This window comes from Orcinus orca, chromosome 19 (genome assembly GCF_937001465.1).
Source record: "Orcinus orca chromosome 19, mOrcOrc1.1, whole genome shotgun sequence".
NCBI classification, from domain to species: Eukaryota; Metazoa; Chordata; class Mammalia; order Artiodactyla; family Delphinidae; genus Orcinus; species Orcinus orca.
The window spans coordinates 41,225,819-41,249,233 of record NC_064577.1 but is presented as its reverse complement, the minus strand read 5'-3'; the positions used below and the strand labels follow the sequence as shown (position 1 = coordinate 41,249,233).

The following is a 23,415-nucleotide window of genomic DNA, read 5'->3' as shown; positions in this document are numbered from 1 at the left end:
GCAAAGAGGGGCCCGTCTGATGAGGGGAGCCGGTGGAGGATGGGAGGCGTTTCCCTGGAGAAAGGCGACCGAGGCAGCCCGGCCACCCTCCTCAGCTCCTCTCCCTTCTTCTCAACCTCCACGAGGCCTCTGGGCCATATAAGGAGGGGCATGAGTCTCTGTTATCTGTTCACAATCAGTCCTTTCTCTGTGGAGGCCCCTTCCCCAGACAGAAGCAAGTAGACATTTAGATCTGCACACGTTACACACGCACACACACCCTTCCATGCTCACACCTCAGGGATATACACTCACAGGCACAGATTCATACACACAAACCCCAGCTGAGTCAGCACTCTCTCCCCAGTACACTCAAATACACACGGCCTTCTTCCCTCCTCTTCTGCCTGGCCTCAGGGATGGCCGCCTCCATAAAGGAAGACCAGGTAAACAGACGGGATGCTAAACTTCAGGCTGATGACGGTCCCTTGCCACCACCCAGCAGCTCTCCCCTGGCGTTACAGCAGCGGGAAAGGAGCACGGATAAGTGGAAGTCATTCCCGAGTGGCAAAGTCCCAGGCAAAGGGGCAGAGCCATCCGTACACCTAGGCCCCTGCTCTGGTCCTTCTGCGGTCGCGTCCCTCCACACAGAGCCAAGGGGATGAACGTACACAGATTGATGCCTTGGCCCTTGGAGATCACACTATGGGTACGTGCCCAGCTCTGACCCTGCTTCTAGGGCCTGTGGGTCTCTTACTCAGGTTCTTTCTCCTGTTCAGACAGCAGCACCGTGCATGGTGTGAGCACAGTAGGCCAAGGGGCTACAAGGGGCAGTTACGGGAAAGGGATGCACACAGCGGGGACATGCAAGCTGCGTTCCCTGCACCCACATGCTGGAGGCCGTTTGTGGTGTGGGGGAAGCCAGGGCTGCGAAGGGGAGGGGAGATGGCCCGGGGCTGGGGGTCAGGGAGAAGTTTTCTGCAGGCTTCCATGTTCTGAGAAGGAGTCAGAAGTCTGAATTGCAGCCTGGCTTTCAGGTCACGGTGGAGGTATACTTGGCAAGGTGTATTTTTTTTTTTTTTTTTGAACAAAAGAGCATTTATTCTTCGCTTCCTTATTACAAAACATGTTAAGTATAAAAAATGAAAAAGAATCAGCTATATTCCCATCATAGTTAAATAATCGCTGTTCATACTTTGTTGTGTATATTTCCAGCATTTTCTCTAAGCATTTTCACGTATCCATTTTTTCTTTTTTTTGGATTATAGTCGATTCACAATGTTGTGTTAGGTTCAGGCGTATAGTAATGTGATTCAATTATACATATACATATATTCATTCTTCTTCAGATTCTTTTCTCATCTAGGTTATCACAAAATTAGTAGAGTTCCCTGTGCTATACGGTAGGTCCTTGTTAGTAATAAGGTGTACCTTTGAACAGTTAGCTTGACTTGTAACTTATGTAGGTAGATCTATGTCTGTGCAACTCCGTTTGCGCTGCTGCCCCTGTCCACTGCCCCTGGCGTTTGGGTGAGGGGACTTGCTCAGGGTGACCCCTTCAGGCCTGGGGAGAGGACACTGGCTACAGAAGGGTCTCCCAAATGCTCTGGCTGGAGTGGGCCCAAGCATCGCCAGGAGTGGGAACAGGGCAGGACGGTGCAAGGCCCCAGAGGTGAGCGTGGGTGTGCTCCTGCCATTTTTGCTCCCCTTTGTCCAAGGGGAGGAACCTCGAGGCCAGAGGCTGCCCACGGCCTGGCCCAGTGGGTGTGTGCCCAGCCGGCCTGGGGAGGGCTCTCAATAGCAGAGGTAGCTCCAGCCACACTTCCCAGCGAGGCGAGGTGTGTGGGCGGGGATGGAATGTCAAAGGGAAAACAGGGAGACAAGAAAACAGAGATAGGATGGGCCAGAAATAGCACGGGCCAGGGCGAGATACCAGGGGCCAGTGGTGGTGGACGGAAAGGCTGGAGGAGGGTCAGGACCTGTCCAGAGAATGTCCACCTCCGAGCGGCCCCCTCCTCCCCCCTCACCCACCTCAACCGTCCCAAAGTACGATTTCAGGAGCCCAAAAGACAGGGCCCCAAGCATCAGGATTCTATTCTGGAGCTGGGTCTCCCTGGGTCTCTCCCCGTCCTGAGTGGGTTGGGGGAAGGGAAGGGACGAGGCCTTGCCGCTTGAGTCACCCCGCTTCCAGTTCCTGGCCTGGGCGACTCCACTCACAGGCTGACACAGCTGGGGCCCCACCCGCCTTGCCAGCCTGCCTGCCTGCCCCTCCCTCCCCCAACAAGCCAGGGGCGACGCCTGCCCCGACAGGCACCCTTCCCACCGAGAGGCCACCCCTCCCCGGCCCGCATGCGTGCGTGCGTGCGTGTCAGCGCGCGCGCGCACACGCACACACGGCAGGAGTTTCTCTCCCACCTGTTGAGAATCCTTGGGGAGAGGGAGGAGTACTCATTAATAAGAGGCCCCTTCCTTGTATATTTGGGGACACTGAATTTGGAGCTAGGAGAGGAACTTCCCCAAGGTCACACAAGCAAACTCCTGGCAGTTGGGGGGAGGGGGGCAGATGAGAACCAACCTTGGGAGAAGTCAGCTGGAGGTGTGACTTCAGGCAAACCTCCGGATTAGAGAGCCAAGGCTGGGGGAGGGGTGGGGCAGCCAGGGGCCGGCAGGCCCTCCTCAGGGACTATATAAGTACCTTCCCTCACTTCCTCTAAACCCTCTAAGCCGGCGAGGGCCCTACACAGACCCACTGCCATCGATTATGCAAAGAGACCCTTCCCCCACCTCCTCCCGCGCACTGGCCTTCCCGGTCTCCCTGACCTGGACTCCACCTCGGTGGGAACTAGGGCCAAGGTTTGGAGGCCCCTAGCCTTGTACATTAATCCCAGCTTCCCTAGTCCCATCCTGCGGCCACCAGGGAATTTGAGAGTTGAGATCCTTGAATATTTCATCAGCACTTCAGCCTGCAGTTGAAGAAGCAGCCAACTTACAGCTCATGGATAATTTATGGCCCCAGCAGAGAACCTGGAAGTAGTGAGGGGGAGGGGCAGGGAGAGTGGGGGCGGGTGAAGCCTGGACCCGGCTGTGAAGCCAGCTGCATCCGAAGTATGTGCTGGGGGCCGGGGAGGAGCTCCAAGGCCAGGGACATTTCCATTTTTGAGGATATCAAGGTATTACCAAAAAAAAAACGGTTATCAAAATAATTATGCTAAAGGTTAAAGTTACATGACAAGCATTTTCTGACTTCATTCCTGTGTCTCTGTAACTGTGTGCATAACCTCACTTGGAGATAACAAAAAATTTATGTTATCTCCTTCATGGCTGTGAAACCTCCAGAAAGACCCCCTGCTTCCCACACCAACCCAGGGCCAGGGAAAGAGGCCAGACTCCCCAGTTAGACTGTCTGAACCTCACTCCTTCCTAGCCTCCTCCTCCAGGAAAGCCACCAGGATTTAGCCAAATGCTCAAAAGAAAAGAATCTCAAATGGCCACCACTTACTTTGCTCCAGGAACATAACACAGCACTCTTCTTGTTAAAGGAAAGCTGAAAAGATGACCCCAAATAGAAAATGTCAAGTTCTCTTGGCCTCTTCTTTTTTTTTTTTTTTTTGGCCTCTTCTTTACCAGGGGACATACCTTAGTGAGTTCTTCCACAGATTCAGAGGATCAAGTATATGGGGCGGGGGAGGGGGGTAAACAAGCAGCCATGGCCTCCTTTTACCTCAGTTTCTCCACCTGAGTTATGGGCATGAAAGGTGCTCCCACCGCAAGGGCTTTTTGGGGGTCAGAAGAGATGCTATTCAGGCACCCCGGCGCCAGCTGGCACCCAGGCAGGTGGTGATTATGGGGTGATGTGTCCCCAGTGTGGGCTGGGGCTGGCTCCAGTGGGCAGCCCCAGCACTCAGCATACTCCCTTCTAATCCCCAAGTCATCTTGGAGTTTTATCATGCAGCCCTGGGAGCCCAGTCTAGTCTCTCTGGGCCTCAGTTTCCCCATCCATGAATTTGGGGCCATCTGCTGGAGCCATCCTTGGAGAGACGCTGCAAGAGGAGGGCTGGATGAAGGCCCCTGAGTGGGGAAGCTGCAGAGGGCTTGGGCCCTGCGGCTGCCAGGACTCCCCCAGTAAGCTTATGAGGTTGGCCCCAGTGCCAACTGGACACAGCTTTCTGACACAGGAGCGGGTCAGGGGGACCGTACTCTCCCTGAGGAGGAGAACACTAGGGTGAGACTTCAAGAACTAGTTCTCAAACCTAAGCAGGGAATTTCTTCCTCTGGAATTTACAAGAATTTTGGGGAATCCCATAGGACCCTCCCTCCCCTGCCTCCATTGGCCATCACCTCTCAGGATTCAAGACAAGGCTGGTCTAAATGACCCCAGCGAGTCTGTCCCCAGGCCCTCTAACATCTGGTCCAATCCCAGGAAGCCAACAGCGGGAAGTGGGACTGGGCTATGGAATCAGGCCTGAGAGTGAGGCTTGACTGCCTGCCCTTCCTCCCCTTCCTGCTTTCCTCCCTTCCTCCCTACCCTTCCTCCTTCCCTCTCTCCCTTATGGAACTCTCTGCCTCCCTCGGTGAGCTGTGGCAATGTGTGGGCTTTGTCTCCACATCTGGTCCTCACCTTCCTCTCCTCAGCCCCAGCTGACAGCCTAAAGGGACAAAGCCAGCTCCGGGGACCAGAGAGAGGAGACCACGGTGTTCTCTGCTCTCTCCCTTCTCTGAGTATCATGGATTTAGGGAGAAATGTTTCAAACCCAGCTCAGGCACCCCCCACCTTGAGGAACCTTGGACAGGTTGCTCTCATTCCTCAGCCTCACCTGTGGCAGAAGGGAATTGATATCTATGTTGCAAGACTGTTTTTTGTTTGTTTTGGCCGCGTGGCATGCAGGACCTTAGTTCCCGGACCAGGGATCGAACCCTTGCCCCCTGCACTGGAAGCAAGGGGTGTTAACCACTGGACCGCCAGGGAAGTCCAGGAACCGGAAGACTGTTTTGAAGGCTGTAAAGAACCTGCCAAGTGCCCGGCACACAGTAGGTATTCAATACATTGTAGCAGTGATGCTTTGCTTGGGATGGGGTCTTTCTGGATCCAGGACACCTCTGTGACATCCGAGTCTGGCTCTATTGTGTGAGGTCATCATCCCCAGTGCCCTTTTGGCTGTCTCTAACCTTCTAGCCATTTTGCTACAGATGCTAGGGCTGCTGAGGTGCTGGGTGGGTAGTTGGGAGTGGGGTAAGGAGAGGACCGAGTGAGACAGAGATGTGGAGGAGGTGAAGGCGTCTGGGCTGGGTGGACTTGGGAGAATGGGCTGGACGGCCCCAGAGGGCCCACGCTGGGACTCGCTGGGACTCGCTAGAACTCGATCTCACCGGTTTGGGGAGCTGGCCGGGCAATGGGGAGACACTGACATCAGAGAGAGGTGGGAGTGGCTGGTGGCTGCCAGGGATGGAGAAGCTGAGTAAGGCCCACTGGAAGGGGAGGGCCTGGGCTAACGCCGGGGTGAGTACCTAGAGAGGGGCGGCCTTCTGTTCCCAGGACACACGCGCGCACGCGCACACATACACACACACACCCTCACCCTCAGATGCCACCCTCAGATGCACACTTGGACACACACATCAACACACTTCTTTTTTTTTTAACACACTTTTTTTTATTTTTTATTATTTTTTTGGTACGCGGGCCTCTCACTATTGTGGCCTCTCCCGTTGCGGAGCACAGGCTCCGGGGGGCCCAGCCGCTCCGCGGCATGTGGGATCTTCCCGGACTGGGGCACGAACCCGTGTCCCCTGCATCGGCAGGCGGACTCTCAACCACTGCGCCACCAGGGAAGCCCTAACACACTTCTTAAACCGTACCCCCATTCCCGCCCTGTTCTCCCGACCCTCTCACCCTGCTCTATTTTTCCAACGCACTTATGTTAACATAGCCAGATAACTCATTCACTATAACATTTATTGTTTATTGCCTGTCTCCCCGCTGGAATGCAAGCTCCAGGAAGGCAGGGGGTGCTTGGCTTGCTTTGCCCACTATTGTATGCCCAGCACCTGCGACGTACCCGGCTCGTAGGTGCCCAATACATAAGCGCTGAGTACAATCACATATTCTTGGGTTAGGGTCACGAATGCGCGCACCCTCAGGGACGCATGCGCAAACCCGCACTGTCGCCCACGACGCTGCCACGGACATTCTCAGACACGTGCACGCAGGCACTCGCTCACATCCACACCAACACACAAGCACACAGGCCTTCTCGCTCCCGCACACAGGCGCTTTCAGACTCAAACCCAGCGGTCCAGATTCCAGAGCTCCTACTCACGCAGGCATGCTGGAGCGCGTCCCCACTCCCCACCCTCCGGAGGGCCAGCCCCGGAGGGCAGCCCCTCCCAGAAACAGGGGGCGGGGCCTCGGTGGAAGCTGACAACACAGCAGCTTGAGAGGGGTGGGGTGGGCAGGGCCGCCCTGGTACCTGGGAGCTCTTTGGAGACGCTGCCACTGCAGACTCACCTACGGGAGGGAGGGAGCAGTGAGGTCACCGGCGCCCCCAGCTTTGACCCCGCCCGTGCTCCACACTCCGCCTCTGTCCTTCCTTTCTTCATCTTCACCAAAGGCCCAGGAGAAGGGCATGGGGTGAGGCAGGGAGTCCTCCTGGACACAGTGATGGGCAGGGCTCAGGCCACGTCAGCTGGCACATCTGGGCAGGGGTGTGGACGGTGAGAACTGGGCCTACCAGCTTCCGCTCCACCTTCCAGTAAGAGGAGAAAGGTCCTCCACCACCCTACCGCTGGGAGAACAGAAATGTGGGCAGTGGGCCAGAACTGTCACCTGGCTGGCCCTAGCCCGGTGTCGCTCCCCAGAGAGACCCCTTTTGCCCCTACTTCCCTGCTCGGGATCATGAAGTGGGGGGGAATCACAGGGTGGGTGGTAGCCACCTCCAAATTCTCTGCCCCCCCAGAGCCAATGCAAGATTGGGCAAGATGGTCTGGCAGTCCCACTGCCATCACAAAGTCTCATGTTATCAAGCCGTATCCCTAGGGTTCCTCTGGCCACTAAGAGGGTCTGTTCCCTGCCGTGGAATGAATGGGAGAATGGACAGAGAGGGCAGCGCAGGGCATGCTTGCTCTCAGTAAACGCTTGGAAAGCAAAAACCGGAAGTAAGTGTCCTTGGCCCCCCTCCCCACATTCCCTGAGGGAAGCGATGCTGAACTAGGAAAATACAGGACATACCACCTTAGAAATCTGAAACCACCATCTTGCCAGGACTCAGGCAGAACTGCATCCTCACGCCCCCTAGTGGCAGATTGCAATGGCAGGCTGATGCTCCTCGTGGTTGCAAACACCCAGGGTCCATCCACAGAGGCCAAACTGTGGCCCCTCACCTGTCTCCACATTTACTGATGAGGGGAGATGGGTGCAGAGGGAGGGAGGGAAGGACCTGCCCAGGGGAGTCTGGACCCCAATGCTGTGATTCATTCAACAAGAAATGTTTATTGAGCACCGACGGCCAATGTGCCAGGAACCGCTGGACTCCTGGTCCAGTGCTCTTCGGGATGCCAGCTGCCCCTCTGCTGTGTCTGCAATTCAGCTTGAGACCCCGACTAGGAAGAGCTAGCATCTTCTCCTCCAGGAGACTGCCCCACCGGGTGGGGAGGACACTGGGAGGAGGACAGGCCGGCAGCCGCTGCAGCACCATCATACGGTGGTCCAGAGACCCAGAGAGGAGGCAAGAGGGGTCTGGGGAGCAGTGCTCACAGTTGGGACAGGATGGGGCCTGGTCAGCTATGTCCATTTACATGTTTAATAAATAGTTGTTGTTGCTGCCCAGGCTGGTGGGGGTGGTACCACTGGTCCCGGGATTCCCAAAGCTCTTGAGGGGTGCCGGGGGCCCTCTTCTTATGCTAGTTCAGGCTCCGGCTCTGAAAAATGAAAGGAGAGAGCATTGGGGTTAGCTTCCCATCCCCAACAGGTTTCTGGGTGCTGTCCTCGGGGAGGTGGTGCAGGCAGGAGTGAGGGTCCCCAGGAACAGGTCTCAGCTGGTCCCTCCTCCAGGAAGGATGTCACCCCCACCCCTCTACCAGGTGGGACAGGGGTTGCTAACAGGCCGGCAGCCCCCAGAAGAGGGGTGCCAGCACCCAGCACAGCTACTCCACAGCCTCTGCAGCCCCGTGCTTGGATCCTCCTGTCCCTAACGTCTAGCCCAGGCTGCATCCCCGCCCCTCCACCGGGACGCAAGTCGCTGACCGGCCTCAGCCTCGTCGCCCTTGGCATCTGGCTCCTGCCACCAGTCGGCATAGATGCTTTCCTCGTAGTCGCCCTCCCCTTCAAACTCGGCATCAGACGGGGGCTCCTCAGGCTCCACGGGCGGTTCTGTCTCCTTCAGCTCCATCTAGAGCAGCGCCAGGATGGGAGGATAAACCAGGTCATAGCAGGCACAAACCCGGATCGGCTCCCTTCCTGGCCAAGGGGCCCTCCCATCCCATCTTGGTCCCAAACCCCTCCTTCCCAGTCACACTCAAGACCTCACACAGGAATAACTGGAGGGTTTCTCCCTAAGTCCTCTTCCCAAACTGCCCCCTCAATGAACTGATGCATGGGGCTCCACCAGCAGAGCTTCAGGGTTGGTGTAACCTTCTTCCTCTCCACAGCCCACCTTTTAAGCGTAAATACCCAGGCAACACTGCTAGTCCATGAATACTGTCTGCTCATGCTGCTTCCCGGCCAGGAACACCTTTACTCCCCTGTGCTTGGATAGCTTTTGTTTATCCCTCCAACACCAGGCATCAGCTCCAGGATGCGGCCCTTGCTGATGACCCTGGCTGGGTCTGGAGGCCTCGTCCAGCGCCCCGTGCTGACTTCTCCCATTGCACTGAACTAACGGTGATCTGATTGGGCGAGGGACTGTGCCTTTCATCAATTTACCACAGCCCCAAGCACGGTGTCTGGCAAACAGCAAGCGACAAATAACAGTAATCAAAATGGTTACCACCCCCTGAGCACCTACTACGCGCCAGCTCTACACTAAGTGATTCACATCCTAGATCTCATTGAATTCCCACCACAGCGGTGTAAGATGGCCATTATTCTCTCCATTCCATGGATGAAGAAGTGGAAGTTAGAGGGTTACCTAACACTTGCCTGGAGGCTATCCAACTGGGAAATGGTGGAGCCAAGTCTGGTAAGCACCTAAGCCTGGGGGCTCACTGTGCAGACCTGGCCCCTTGTTTGATGAGGGGGGGCATGGGTGCATGAACAATGGAGGGGATGGATAAATAAGAACTGGGCGGCCACACCTCAGAGAATTCAGGCTCTCAAACCCTCATTTAAAATCAATGTAATAACACACCGTGGTCCTTCCTTCCTGGAGTCCTGTGTTCATTCATTCACTCACTGGTTCATTCAAGCCCAGTTTCTGAGGGCCAGCTCTGTGCCAGGTGCTATGGGAGAGCTGGGAATAACCTGGTCCCTGTCCTGGAGCCCAGTCCTCTAGGAGACTGGCTGGAGAAAAGGGCGGGGTGAGACAGACAGGGCTGTAAGTAACTCCGGTCCAGGGAGGCACAGACGGTCAGAGTAGGCACTGCAAGCCCAGAAGACAGAGCCAGGACGTAGAGCAAGGGCTTCTGGAGGAGGCGCCACCAGAGCTGGGCCCAGGAGAAGCGAGATTCAGACATGTAGAGAAGGGGGGTGTGAGGACACGGAGTGGGGAGAGGAGGGCAGGTGTAAACAAGGGACAGGTGAAATCCCTCTGCTTCACAATGGCTGACTGCCACGAGCTGAGGCTGAGATTCGGCACAGCGGCCCCAGGAAGAGGATCAAGGGGTGTCCGTCACCACCCAAGCCAGGAGGGCAAGGGGCCACTTACCTCGTCATCTGACTGCAGGTACATGTGCGCAAACTCCAGCAGCTCCCGAAGCTCAGCTGTCTGGTTGTGGTAGAGCATGGCCTCCTGGGAGGAGGGAAGGAAAGTGAGGTGAGCCAGGCCCTGCTGCCAGATGGTGGGGGAGCCAGAGCTCCTAGGATCTGGGCCCTCTGGCCCTTTCACAGCTCGAGGAGCAGGGAACAGGTATCAGTTCACATGCTGGTCGAAAAATCACAGCTGCCTGAAGCGCCGGGTTAAGCAGGATTCTGAGGGCTCAGTGAGAAAGAGTGCCTACATCGATTCGCAAAGTCTGCCACTGACAAGGAAGTGGGGAGTGGCACCACGTGCCCCATATTTGCCAGTCTTGCCCTAGAATTCCAAGGGGTTCCTCAGTTGGTCCAGGTTATGGGGTCCCTGGGGAAGGAGGGCAAAGGCCAGCAGTGAGCATGGTGAGAGTGGGGAAGGGAGCAGGCAGGGACAGATATTTTTTACCTCCCACATGCCAGGCACTGTGCTGGAGACGTAGGCTGTTCCACCCCCATTCTGCAGGTGAGGCAACAGATTCAGAAAAGGCCAGTAGTGTTCCCAGGACCACACAGCTGGTGGGTTTGAACCTAGGACTCCAACTACAACCCAAATTCTTTCTTTTTATTTCTCACCCTGCCTTTGGAAGAAGCCAGGTTTTTTTGTTTTTTGTTTTTTGTTTTTAAATCAAATCGCATATCCTGAGAATGCCTCGGCAATGCCCACCTCCCTGGGCTGGAAGTCCTCCTCCTCGAGGCCCCAGCGGGCCCTGTGGAAGCGATAATACACCAGGTTTTGCTGCATGACATTGTCTTCGGGGTCAAAGAGCATGTAGCTGGCGGCACTGCGGGCGGCCTGGCGCACGTCATTCACTGCAGGCAGGACAAGAGTGAGTAATGGCCCTGGCACTTCCCCACCTTCAGGGATAACCCTCAACTAACCCACCCCTATCTCCCAATCTAGTCCAGTGCCCCTGGCTCCCCAGCTGCCTCCCAGAATACCTGTTGGGCGCCTCACCCCACCCAATAATAATACAAGCTAGAATGTATTGGGCACTTACCTTATGCCCCATGTAACTCATTTAAGCCTCACTGTTACTGTCATCCCCATTTTACAGATAAGAAATCTGAGGCACAGAGAGGTCAGGTAAACTGCTTGAGCTCACACAGCTGGAGAATGATGGCACTGGGGAATCAGAAGCCGGTGGCCCAGCCCTCGACCTGTTTGCCAACTAGAACACAAAGGGTCTCCTGCCCCTTGGTCTTCAGCTCCTCCTCTCCAGCTCCAGCCTGTCTGAATCTTGGCATCTCTGCATTGCAGAAACCCTGGAGATTGACCATCTTAGCCCCGGCTGATGCCAGAATCCCCCATAAGTGAGAACGGCCTTAAGTGCTGGTGCTACTTTTTATTAGCCATGTTAACTAATGGCCCCTTACCCTCTGTGAGCCTCGGCTTCCTCATCTGAAAAATGGGTCCAGTAACGCCAGCTACCAGTTGCTTGTAAGGGGATCAAGTGAGATAAACAGATGTGGCAGGGCTTTGTAAACTATCAAGTGCTGTGCAGTTGTTGACTATCTAGTCATTTACCCAGGAGGCCCTGGCATTCTCCCCTGCGGCTGCTCTCTGTCCCCCGCCACAAGCTTCTCACCTGCCTCACCACCCCCAGCCTTCCCTCCCATCACCAAGGGTCCTCAATTCGGGCTTGGCTTCATTCCCAGTGCAGTGCTCTCCCCCACCCCAAGCCCCCCAGGAGGCTCACACTTGTAGTAGGCAAACTGCAGGTAGTGATACATGGTGGCCACGAACTTCTCCACGAAGAAGCCGCCCACGTTGGGGGTCAAGTTGGCCTCACAGTCCACCTTGCACTGCAGGGATTCTGCAAAGAGATCTGGGGGTGGGGGTGGCAGCGGTGAGGAGCTGGTGTACTGAAGGGCTCCATCCCGCTGATGGGGAGGACGGCCGATGGCTTCCAGTCCCAGCTCTGCCTGCTGATCCCACGAGACAGTCGAGGGACAAGGGATGCTGCGGAAGCCTACAGTGGCCTGGGCCGACTTATCACCCCCACAGCTCACCCACCGCCCCAAAGCCAGAGGAAGCCAGGGCACACTGGGAGGTTGGCAGGTGAGGCCTGCAGGTGGGACTGAAGCCCAAAGAGAGAAGCTCAGGACAGTCCCTTCTGCCCCTGCTGAGGGACTCTGCCCTTAGGGATCCCCAGACTAGGTGTGATTTCTGGCCACAAACTGCTTTCTGCACACACCTGCTGGATCGTTTCCCACCTCAGCAACCTTGCACCTGCGTTGCCCTCTGCCTGGAAGGCCCATGAACCCAACCTCCCCAGACCCTTTTGGGGTGTCACCTCCTCTCTGCACCGATGCCCAGCACCTTGGACACTCCCTACTGCAGCCCTCTGCACCCAGTGGCAGGTGTTCTGTTGGTCCCTCTCAGCCAATGCCGACTGAAGGGTCTGAGGGTAGGGATAACGCCTTATGCCTGTCCGCCTCCCAGGCACTTAGGAGGTGCTCCATAAATGTGTATGGAATGAACATTTGTGTGAAGGTGCCTTAGAAGTTCTGGGAAGCAGGGCCCTGCGGATGAAAGGGATGCCCACCGGGGTGGATACCTGCTATGGCTGGATAGAAGTCCTTGAAGTCCACCTGCTCGTGGGCCCCCTCGCAGCCAGCCAGACACCGGGCAAAGACGGCCATGTACTCGGCCAGGGCCCGCTCCATGTCCTCGGTGCTGCTACGGAAATCTCCGCTGTTGTAGAGCTTCACAGCCCGGAGGAACACGGCCTAGGGGGAGGGGACGCGGCACAGGGGTCAAGGGGACCCCCACACCTCCCCTCCCCCACGGGCCCTATGGGGGACTCAGGGAATTGCGTCAGGGCTGGCCCTACCCTGGCACCCCACCTCATAGGGCTGGGCCTCCAAGTCCGTGAGGGGCTCGTCGGCGGCGTCCAGCAGCCCGCGATAGTAGTTGAGATACTTGGCGGTGAGCTCGTGCTTCGGGTTCCTCTGAAGGAAGGTGTAGGCCGCGGCCACCGCTTTCTCCAGCCGGTTCGCCTGCGGCGTGGGGACAGGGCCGGTCAGCAGGGCCAGAGCCCGCAGCCCCAAGCACACGCGAGGAGCCGCGCTCCCCCCGACCCGACTAGGAGGCGCCGCCGGCTGGACGCACACCTTGAACTGCGCGTAGTGCAGGTACTGGTAGGGCAGGCGGCTCTGGAAGTCGCGCAGCAGCTGGCGCGGCGGGTAGGGCACCTGGAAGGCGGGCAGCGAACGCTTGCAGCGCCGCAAGCAGGCGGCGCGCTCCAGGACGTGGCCGAAGAGCCGCAGCTCGCGGGCCCACTCGTCGCCGCGGCCGCCGTCGGGGCCGGGGGTCGCAGGCCCGGGGGGCGCGGCGGCGGGCGGCGCGGGGCCGCTGCAGTTGGCGTGGCAGAAGGCCTCGCTGTCCCGCAGCAGCCGGTGCAGCCGCAGCGCGGCCTCGAGGTAGCGAGCGCTCTCGCGCCAGCTCTCGCCCTCGTACTGCTCCAGCGCGTGCCCATAGGCCGCGGCCAGGGGCATCAGGTCCTCGGGCGGGAAGCCCCGGAAGCTGTACTTCTCGTACTGCGCCCCGGCGCTGCCCAGCAGCAGCCACAGCAGCCCCCACGCCGCCCGACCCATAGCCCCCTCCGCGCCGCTGTCTCTTCCCTCCGCGAGCTGGCGTCCCGGCCCAGCTGCCGGGCAGGCTGGCGGGCTCAGGGGCCCGGGACTGGCCGGCGCGCCCGCTGGGTCTTAGCGCCTGGTACCGGGGGCAGCGAGGCGGGGTCGTGGCTTGAGTCAGATCCCCCGAGGGGCCGAGGGCTGTGTCTCCACTCTTTTAAGAAAGCCAACACTATCCTGCGTCTCCGATCTCCTGCCCTTGGGGGTCCTCCCCTTGGCAGATGGTGAGGGGGTGGAGGAACAATTCCCGCAGGGATGCGGAGCCCAGAAAGCCCCTCCCACACAAAGACAGTCCCCCACCCCCAGACCTTAATATAGAGAAACTGAGGGAAGTGCCACCTCACTCTACTTTACCCAAGGCCTGGAACCTGCTCTTCCATCAGAGCGGTCCTTCTGCTCACTCCCCACTCCCCGCCCCGAAGACGTTCCTCCAAGTGTCCCCCCAGCCCGCGACGGGGAGGCACACCCCCGGTTTTACCCTGCACATCCTCCACTCTCACCACCTCCCACTCGATCTCCATCCCCACGTCAGAAAGTCCTCTGGCAGTCCAGCTTTTGCAGGACAAAGCAGCCCGTCCCTGGAGAGGCCGTCCCTGGGGCAGAAGGGGTGGGAGGGAGCACTGATATACCCCTCCGATTCTGGACCCTCACCAGCCACCTGGAGAGACCTAGATTGGGGGTTGCCAGCCAAAGAAACAAGGGATGCTTCAGTCCGGCTTTAGGACCCGGGGGGCTCCAGAAAAAAGACTGAACTTTTTTTTTTTAAGTCGGCTCCGACTTTCCCAACTTTCCGGAACTTCCCTACCCCTCCCAGGTCTCTCAGCCCCAGGGTACGGGTGGGGGAAAATCTGGAGGGCTTTGTGGTGCTTTCCTCGTACTCTAAAGCTATCTGCCTGGCCCTCCTCCTCCAATTCCACACCCCTTCCCCCCACTCCCACCCCGCCAGCTCAGCCTCCCCAGCCCCCATTCCACGTGGACCAGCCAGGGCGGGGGTGAGGATGGAGGACAGGAAGAGGGGGAGCCAGCTCTGGGAGGAGGGGGGCGAAGGAGTCTGGCGGCGGCGGCGGCTCTCTCGCTCGCCCTCACTGCCGGCCGTCCCAGCTCCAGGCACCATGTTCCGCGCGGGGCGCCCCAGCCACACCGTCCTCCGGCTCCCCCTGCTGCAGTCGCTGCTGCTGCTGCTACTGCTGCAGGCCGTGGGGAGGGGGCTGGGCCGCGCCAGCCCGGCCGGGAGCCCCCTGGAAGATGTGGTTATCGAGAGGTACCACATCCCCAGGGCCTGTCCCCGGGAAGTGCAGATGGGGGACTTTGTGCGCTACCACTACAACGGTACTTTCGAGGACGGCAAGAAGTTTGACTCGAGGTAACGGCTTGGGTGCCCCCAGACTCACCATTTCCCTTCCCGGAGCCCGGGACCAAGCTCTCTCAGTCCTGGGGTTCCCCCGTTGCTGCTTTTAAGCTGTGTCTGCATGCTCCCTACTCACACCGTGATCCCCTAACCTCAAACACAGCACCCTGGGTGGGGGGACTCCTAGACGTCCATCTCCCCAGACATCCCTGCCCTCAATTTCAAACCTTCGCCTCTCAGAAGACCCCTGTTTCTTTCACACAGACTCTCTCTGTCTCTCAGAGTGCTTGAGAGTCACGGTGAACTGCTCTATTTACTTACCAGTGCTCTATTTAAAGACATAGAGGGGGTTTTCTGGTCCACAGAGTTGGGGGGAAGGGCATGGTCCCTGCTGCATGTAAATCCTCCGGTGGTCTCAGCACAGCACCCTCTACCTTTCCATCCACCCTGACTCCCTTTCTGGTTCCAGCCACAGGTTTCAGTGCCTTTGTGTTTAGAGAAGAAGAAGTAAGTAGAGTTTTGGGGGGAGGGGGAGGGGGTTTAGCAGCCAGTGGGCTAAAGCAGGTGGGCACTCTAAGACAGCAGGATGGATCAGGGAGTGCAGGGCATAGCTTGGTGTAAGGACCCTGTCTGCCTACATGTCACACGGTCACACATGCCACCCTGGGCTCCTCCGAGGGTTTTCATGCCTCCCTCATCTCCCTCCATCTTAGCTCGACCAGGTCAGTGCTGCCGCCCATCTTGCCAGCCTTGGGGTTTGAGAGATGGGTTTCTGGTCTGTGTCCAGGCTTTCCGTCTGCTCTGGCAAGTCCATTTTTCTCGGTGGGGGCAGGGCTGTACGCCAGGCCAGCCTCAGTTAAACCTTGGGTCCAGGTCGCACACACAACTCGGCCTATAGAAATCAGTGGCTTTGGAGGCGGGCAGTTTATTGGGTAAGAACACGAACTCCTGAGACCAAGATCCTGGACTCAAACCCAGGCTGTGATCATGGACAAGGAGTTTTGCCTCTTTAAGCTTTACTTTCCTCATCTGAAAACAAGGAGATTAAAAAACAGTCTGGAAAACTGCATCCCTACTTCCTAAGGCTGATGTTAGGACTCAAGACGATGAATGAAAGTGAACTTCACACAGTACCTTACGGTCTGCAAGCGGGTTCAGGACCCATTGATTAGCCTTGACTCTGGGGAGAACTTTGGTATGTTTAACTGCTAGAAGCTTCTTGCCATGCTTGGGCTCTCACAACGGCACTGTGGAGGAAGCAGGCCGTACAACCAGCTCGGTGGGCAGAATGAGGCATAGGCAGTAGACAGGAGTACAGCTGTGAGCCTGTGGCCACCAAGGAGTGGAGGAGGGGCTGGGAGTTGGAGAATGGCCTCCCTATCGGGGATTCTGATGGGGACTCTTGGACCCAGGTTGGATCCAAGCAGTGCTGAGCTTGGAAAACTTTCACAACCCATGACACCTTCCGTCAAAATAATAATCTCGCATCTTTCCTTAACTTCTTAAAACTTAAACTTAAAACGAACTAGATCAAGTAAAAGCCATGGCGATTTTAGAGTAGCCTTTTTCAAAATTGAAAACCAATCCCTATCCCCAGCCAGCTCTGCTTTCCCTTCCTTTCTTCTGTGAATTGATGGTGCAGTGGCCCGAACGTGGGCTTTGGAGTTCAACAGACCAAACATTAGCTGTGTGACCTTGGGCAAATCATTTGGTCTCTCAAGTCTCAGTTTTTCTCGTAAGAAAAATGAAATCAATAATGCCCGTTTCGGGAATTCCCTGGTGGTCCAGTGGTTAGGACTCGGCGCTTTCACTGCTGTGGCCCGGCTTGGCCCGGCTTTGATCCCTGGTGGGGGAACTAAGATCTCACAAGCTGCATGGTGCGGCAAATAATAATAATAATGCCCACCTCACAGGGGAGAGAATTAAATAAGATAATGAATGCAGGGACTTCCCTGGTGGTCCAACGGTTAAGGCTCCGCGCTCCCAATGCAGGGGGCCCGGGTTCGATCCCTGGTCGGGGAACTAGATTCCGCATGCCACAACTAAGAGCCCACATGCCGCAACTAAAAGATCCCACATGCCGCAACGAAGATCCCAAGTGCCACAGCTAAAGATGCGTCACGGCCAAATAAATATTTAAAAAAAGATAATGAATGCAAAATGCCAAGCATTTCTTTGGCCTTATCATTTAAGTGCTGGATACCTGGTCTCCCCACACACACACACCCCCACCCCGCCCTGGGTCTGCACTTCCCACTCCTTTTCTGTCAGCAGATAGCAGCAGCAGATAGGACTGCTGGCACCATCCCCCCACCCCAGGGTAGATAAAAGCCCCTGGCCTCCTGGAGGACTTCCTTTCGTAACAGCCCATCCTATTAAGGTGGGAGTCACGGCGCACCTAGGAGGGAGGCTTGAAGAGTTGAGGAGCCTGTGGACCTGCACCTTTGTGTAGGGAGGGGGATGGTGTGTGTGTGTGTGTGTGTGTGTGTGTGTGTGTGTGTGTGCGCACTTGTGTGCGCCTGTGCATGTATGTGACCATGGGCAGAGGCCACTGTATCCCACCTGTCCCCTCCCTCCCCAGCTATGACCGCCACGCCTTGGTGGCCATCGTGGTGGGCGTGGGACGCCTCATCACCGGCATGGACCGAGGCCTCATGGGCATGTGCGTCAATGAGCGGCGACGCCTCATCGTGCCTCCGCACCTCGGCTATGGCAGCATCGGCGTGGGTGAGGAGAGCTGGGGCCCAGGCGTGGGGGTGGAGGAGACCAGGAGGCAGAAGCAAGGGCTCAGGGCCAGAAAACTGAAGCTCAGAGAGGGAGAGCGGCTTTCCACGGTCACGCCGCATGCGCCGCAGAATGAATAGCGCGGCAGGTCTGGGACTAGACTTTTCCGTCTCCTGCCCCTGGGGCGGGAGGAAGGGCAATAATAGGGCCCTGGGTAGGATCCTAGCTTGACCTGGGAGAAGGGGAACTAAGGATGGTGGAGCGGGAGGCCAAGCAGGATGCTCAGACCTCCACTCCACCCCCCACTCTGGGGGCTGCACCAAACGCAGCGGGGCTTATTCCCCCGGATGCCACCCTCTACTTCGATGTGGTCCTGCTGGATGTGTGGAACAAGGCGGACACTGTGCAGGTGAGCACCTTGCTGCGCCCGCCCCACTGCCCCCGCATGGTCCAGGACAGCGACTTTGTCCGCTACCACTACAACGGCACGCTGCTGGATGGCACTGCCTTCGACACCAGGTAAGGGCTGGAAGGAGCCCTGGGGCGCCAGGGACTGTGGCATGCAGCGGAGAGTCGGGGGCCTTCCTGCCTCTCCCACCAACAGCAGCCTCACCCCTACCTCATCCTCTGCAGCTACAGTAGAGGTGGCACTTACGACACCTACGTGGGCTCTGGCTGGCTGATCAAGGGCATGGACCAGGGGCTGCTGGGCATGTGTCCTGGAGAGAGAAGGAAGATCGTCATCCCTCCATTCCTGGCCTATGGCGAGAAAGGCTATGGTGAGGGCAAGCAGGGACTTGGGCTGCCACATATAGTTGTTCAGGTTGAGTACTGCACAAGGACACCCAGCCAGGGAGGCAAGTAGTGATGCAATCTAGCCCTTGGTGGTCACCTCACTAAGAAGGGTGCTTGGGTGGTTAGGACTCGGTACTATCACTGCTGGGGTCCGGGTTCAGTCCCTGGTTGGGGAACTGAGATTCCGCAAGCCTCGAAGCACAGCCAAAAAAAAAAGGTGCTTTATTCCGATTCACACAAAGGCTCATACGGGCTGGTGGTGGCCCTGGGGAGAGCTCAGCTCAGGCCTCACAGGGGAAGAACCGGGGCTGCTGATGGGCGTCAAAGGCCCTGGAAAGCAGGGTTAGCACCTTTTTGCACGGTGCTCACATAGGCCTTCCTGAGTGGAGAAGAGCCCTGCTTTGCTCTCCACGTGTATGGTTCAAGCCTATCCCTTCCCCAGGGACTGTGATCCCCCCGCAGGCCTCCCTGGTCTTCCAAGTCCTACTGATTGACGTCCACAACCCAAAGGACGCGGTCCAGCTGGAGACACTGGAGCTGCCACCTGGCTGCGTCCGGAGAGCCGTGGCTGGGGACTTCATGCGTTACCACTACAACGGCTCCCTGATGGATGGTACCCTCTTTGACTCCAGGTCCGGGGGGTCCTGAGGACGACGGTGGGGGCTGGGGGCGGCTCTGTGCTGCAGGAAGGGCGGGGCCGCTGTGACTCTCTTGCCCGCCTCCCCGCCTTGTATGTATTGCAGCTACTCCCGAAACCGCACCTACAATACCTATGTGGGGCAGGGCTATGTCATCCCAGGGATGGACCGGGGGCTGCAGGGCTCGTGCATGGGGGAGCGCCGGAGAATCACCATCCCCCCCCACCTTGCCTATGGGGAGAACGGGACTGGTAGGCATGCTCCCTGTTCCCCAAGCCAACACCTCAGTTCCTCCTGACCTTCCCCCTGATGGGCAGGGGCAAAGGGGGCGGATTCCAGCCATTGCTCTGCCCCTCTCATCGAAAAAACTGGTCCCCCACCCAACTCCTGCCACAAGGACTCCATCCTTTTCTCCAGGGGGCAGTCCCCCACTTCTCCCCTTCCACACTGGAGAAAGGCAGCAGACTCCTGAGCTTGGGGAGGGAGGGTGGTTATGGAAGAACAGAAACAGCATAGCCCTGGGGAGCAGAGAGACCTGGATTTGAGTCCCAGCTTTGCTGGAAGCCTTTGTGTGCTCACCTGTAAAATGGAACTAATCACATCGATCAGCAGGGTGAGTTATTGGGAGGTTGCAAGATACATATGGAAAAGGCTTACCAGCTGGCGTGCCCCTCCCCTCCCCTGCCTCCTCACCACCACAGAGTACATTACAAGAGTTGACTATGTAGACAAACATCCCATCCCATCCTTGTTTAAAACCCCAGGATGGGGAAGGTCTGGGGCCTCCATGGAGACCTAGAGCAGCCCCTCCTAGACTCCAGCTGATCCACGCCCCCATTCTGGCCCCAGGAGACAAGATCCCTGGCTCTGCTGTGCTGATCTTCGACGTCCACATCATCGACTTCCACAACCCTGCAGATCCAGTGGAAATCAAGACACTGTCCCGGCCCCTGGAGGCCTGCAACGAGACGGCCAGGCTTGGGGACTTCGTTCGCTACCACTACAACTGCTCTCTGCTGGACGGCACCAAGCTCTTCTCCTCGTGGGTCCGGGGCAGGGCCAGGGCTGGGCAGGCGGGTGGGCCTAGCAGCACCCCTGACCCTTCCTCCCTAAGTTCCCATCTAAGCTGAAATTCTTAAGTCCACAGGCAGAGGGAGGGTGAAGTAAGCAGTAGGGGAGCTGCTAGTTCCACTCAGTGGAGGCAAACAAGCAGGGAGAGATGAGCCCCCGGCCACACTGCAGGGCAGTTACGAGATAAGGGGATTGATCCTATCTCTGCACTGCTGGGTCCCCGCACCCTGCCCTGGGCCTGCCAGGGACCAGGATGAGCACTGACCCGGGAATCTGCTCTCCCCCCAGCCACGACTACGGGGCCCCTCAGGAGGCAACTCTGGGCGCCCACAAGGTGATCGAAGGCCTGGACACGGGCCTGCAGGGCATGTGTGTGGGAGAGAGGCGGCAGCTGGTGGTCCCCCCGCACCTGGCACATGGAGAGAGCGGAGGTGAGCAGAGACTGGCCTGATGGCTTTCCTCCTCCCCTCTGCCCCCGCCCCCTGGAGCCTGGATGGCTGCTGGCAGGAGTGAGTGAGGCCTTCCCAATGCTTCCCATTCCATGCCCCACTCTCCAGCCGCCAAGGCAGGAGCTGAGGCCTGTAGGCTGGGAGCGCACTGGGCAGGCAGTGAAGCCGGGCCCAGACCCTTCCCTCTCTCTACTCCTCCCCTCCCTCCAGCCCGGGGGGTTCCTGGAAGTGCTGTGCTCCTGTTTGAGGTGGAGCTGATGTCCCGGGAGGATGGGCTGCCCACAGGCTACCTGTTTGTGTGGCACGAAGACCCTCCTGCCAACCTGTTTGAAGACATGGACCTCAACAAGGATGGCGAGGTGCCCCCGGAGGAGGTGGGTGAGGAGTTCGCCCCTGGTGATCCCTCCCACGCTGTCACCTGGCAGGAGCCGCCTTGCACGGTGGCATCTAACGAGAACAGTGTGTGTCCACCATCCTGTCTGCACCCGTGTTGCTGCCCTTCTGCGGGTCAGTGTGCCTTAAGCCCCTCCTCCCGCCTTCACCTCTGGCACATGCAGCCCATTGCCCCGTGGCTGCCCGGCCCTGGGCACGCCCTCCGCCCCCGCCCCCCTCAGGACGCAGCACCAACCAGCTCCTCTCCTCAGTCCTCGCTGGAAGGCCTCCACCTGGGGACCCGTCCCAAGATGAGCACAGCTGCTCAGGCAGGACGCTCTCTCCCCTCCCCTTGGCTCTCCTCGCTGCAGTTCTCCACCTTCATCAAGGCTCAAGTCAGTGAGGGCAAGGGACGCCTCCTGCCTGGCCAGGACCCTGAGAAAACCATAGGAGACATGTTCCAGAACCAGGATCGCAACCAGGATGGGAACATCACCGCTGAGGAGCTCAAGCTGAAGTCGGACGAAGACCAGGAGCGGGTCCACGAGGAGCTCTGAAGGGCAGGGGCCTGGGCCCAACTGCAAAGGTCGTCTAGGGGGACAGCGGGCAGTGGGGCTGACTTCCCAACAGTCACCCTCCCTGCTGGCATGAGGTCTGGAAGTTTCTAGAAAGTGGGCAGAGGGGACAACTCTGGTTTTCCCACTGCCCGAGAGTAAAATCCGCAGCACGGATCTCTATTTGGTTTTTCTCTCCCAGCCCCAAACCCCTTCCTTAAAAGTTTTGGAATTACAAAGCCAATCTGGGGATTGGTGGAGTTTGGGGGTTGGCTGGGGTCATTGCTGGCCCCTTGCTCAGACCTCCCCTCCGTGTCACCAGACACTGAGGAAGGCCAAGCTCATCATTTCCTTCTCTCCCCAAACTTCCCCTTTACCTGTACTTTTCCTCACCATCCTCAGCCCGCACCCCCCGCCCCCGCCCACGGCCCCCATTCCTCTGTCCTGGCAGCTCCCCAGGAACATGAACCCCCAGCTTTCCTCCCTCGGCTCCGGCTGGTTCCTAGGGAAGGGGACAGTTCCGGGGGGGCAGCCCTACCTTACCTGTCCGGTTCCCTTCACCTGTCCCACGCCCCCTCGCTGCCAACCAGTGGTGGCTGAAGAGCCCCTGGGGTGCTGCACTTCAGGGCTGGGCTTTGTGTCTCCTTTTATCCCTAAAGAAGGCTGCCTTCTCTAGGGACCAAAGAACAAGAGCAAATTGAAGGGGGGTGGTATGAGGAAACCTACTTGGATGGATCTTAGGGCTATGAAATCCTTGGTTCGGGGCTGAGATAAATGTGGAAAAGGGGCTCATTATTGAGGGGTGGGGGTGGGTGGGTAGAGCTCTGCACACTCAAAAGGCTAAACTGGTGTCAGACCCCCTTCTCCTTTGTGCCAAATAAAACACGTCCGAAACCAAAGTCCTCGGGATGCAGTCTTTCTTGATTGGTGGCGGGAAGCTTAGACCCAAGTGTTGGGAGGAAGGGGAGCAAAGCAGGCCATCTCCATGGCCCTTCAGCTCAAGACCCTGTGTCCCTAGGTCTCAGCCTCCTGCCTCCCTGAGGCCCAGCTGGGGCCCTCACCATAGAGGGAGGCTGGGGGGCAAGTGTCCACAGAGAGGGGCCTGCAGGGGAGGCCTGGAGACATGATCCTGATCTCCTAAGGGTCCCAGCTGAATGGAAAAACAATTTCCCTGAACTCAAACACAACATGCAAAGCTCAAGGGTTAAATTAAAGCACACAGGTCAGATTCCCCTTTCACACAGATCGTTTCTAATATGGCGATGTTCCCACCTCTCCCGGCTCCTGGCCGCCAGCTGTTACCACCTGCCTGGTGCTTCTCCCTCCTGCCAGAGAGAAAGGTAATGGAGTTCAAACCTCTGGTGTCTTGAGGAAGGAGTTGCTTCAGCCACTCATCAGGCCATCTGCCCTCACCTGCCTGGCTGGACTCTGGCCAGTGCGACAGAGATGACCCAAGCCATCCAAGGGGGTGGGGTGGGGGGGATGCTTGGGAGAGAAAATGACTGGATTCACACCCCAAACGGCCCCCACAAGCACCGAGCTCTTGCCCAAGATCCCCCGAGAGACGGAGCTGCTCCCCACGGTCGCCAGCGACTGATACTCCCTGGTCCCAAAGCACAGAAAGCACCTCGGGGTCGACAGAGGTGACAGCCTCAGATGATAACCACCCTCCCCCAAGCCTAACAGGACAGCCTGAACTAAGTCCGCGTGGAGGCAGCGTGATGCAGAAGAGAAGGCTGGCTCTGTCGGAAACACTGCAACCCCAGTGTTAGAAAGGACTGGTCCTTTCTAAGTGGACCCGTACCTCATGCAGGACCCCTGTGAGGATGAAACGGCACCTGCAGCACCTGGGTGCACACAGCTGGCCCTCAGTCAGCTGGCCCATCACTTTCTCTGCTGAGCTGCAGAC

The 23,415-nt window shown here is 58.0% G+C and overlaps 2 protein-coding genes across 3 annotated transcripts; one reads left to right on the top strand and one right to left on the bottom strand.

Annotated features, from left to right (window-relative positions):
- Positions 1-7,440: 7,440 nt before the first annotated feature.
- On the bottom strand, positions 7,441-14,315 carry P3H4 (prolyl 3-hydroxylase family member 4 (inactive)). Of its 2 annotated transcripts, none has more exons than XM_004282791.3 (8): positions 13,034-14,315; positions 12,767-12,919; positions 12,478-12,649; positions 11,617-11,745; positions 10,584-10,729; positions 9,837-9,920; positions 8,219-8,363; positions 7,441-7,893 (listed from the first exon to the last, which is right to left on the bottom strand). In XM_004282791.3, exons 1-8 carry the CDS (start codon positions 13,514-13,516, stop codon positions 7,871-7,873), a joined length of 1,335 nt encoding a protein of 444 aa, XP_004282839.1. In that variant the 5' UTR covers positions 13,517-14,315; the 3' UTR covers positions 7,441-7,870. The 2 variants fall into 2 exon arrangements, 1 of the variants encoding a protein (XP_004282839.1); XR_007473666.1 differs by lacking the exon at positions 7,441-7,893 and adding an exon at positions 9,321-9,472 and having other exon boundaries at positions 8,229-8,363.
- Positions 14,316-14,382: 67 nt separating this feature from the next.
- On the top strand, positions 14,383-22,405 carry FKBP10 (FKBP prolyl isomerase 10). The gene is made up of 10 exons (XM_004282792.3): positions 14,383-14,918; positions 17,485-17,630; positions 17,957-18,146; positions 18,261-18,406; positions 18,865-19,054; positions 19,166-19,311; positions 19,910-20,102; positions 20,420-20,562; positions 20,791-20,954; positions 21,324-22,405. The coding sequence occupies exons 1-10, from the start codon at positions 14,554-14,556 to the stop codon at positions 21,507-21,509; spliced, it is 1,869 nt and encodes a 622-aa protein (XP_004282840.2). The 5' UTR covers positions 14,383-14,553; the 3' UTR covers positions 21,510-22,405.
- Positions 22,406-23,415: the final 1,010 nt, after the last annotated feature.

What these genes read in the sequence shown, in the direction of transcription:
- P3H4 (XM_004282791.3), bottom strand. Translation starts at nt 13,516, where the DNA reads ATGGGTCGGGCGGCGTGGGGGCTGCTGTGGCTGCTGCTGGGCAGCGCC. An exon ending in GCAGTTTGCCTACTACAAGT is followed by an intron (nt 10,730 to 11,616) that starts GTGAGCCTCCTG and finishes TCCTGCCTGCAG; the next exon opens with TGAATGACGTGCGCCAGGCC. An exon ending in AGGACTTCCAGCCCAGGGAG is followed by an intron (nt 9,921 to 10,583) that starts GTGGGCATTGCC and finishes CCCTCCTCCCAG; the next exon opens with GAGGCCATGCTCTACCACAA.
- FKBP10 (XM_004282792.3), top strand. Translation starts at nt 14,554, where the DNA reads ATGGAGGACAGGAAGAGGGGGAGCCAGCTCTGGGAGGAGGGGGGCGAA. An exon ending in GGCAAGAAGTTTGACTCGAG is followed by an intron (nt 14,919 to 17,484) that starts GTAACGGCTTGG and finishes CTCCCTCCCCAG; the next exon opens with CTATGACCGCCACGCCTTGG. An exon ending in GCGAGGTGCCCCCGGAGGAG is followed by an intron (nt 20,955 to 21,323) that starts GTGGGTGAGGAG and finishes TCCTCGCTGCAG; the next exon opens with TTCTCCACCTTCATCAAGGC.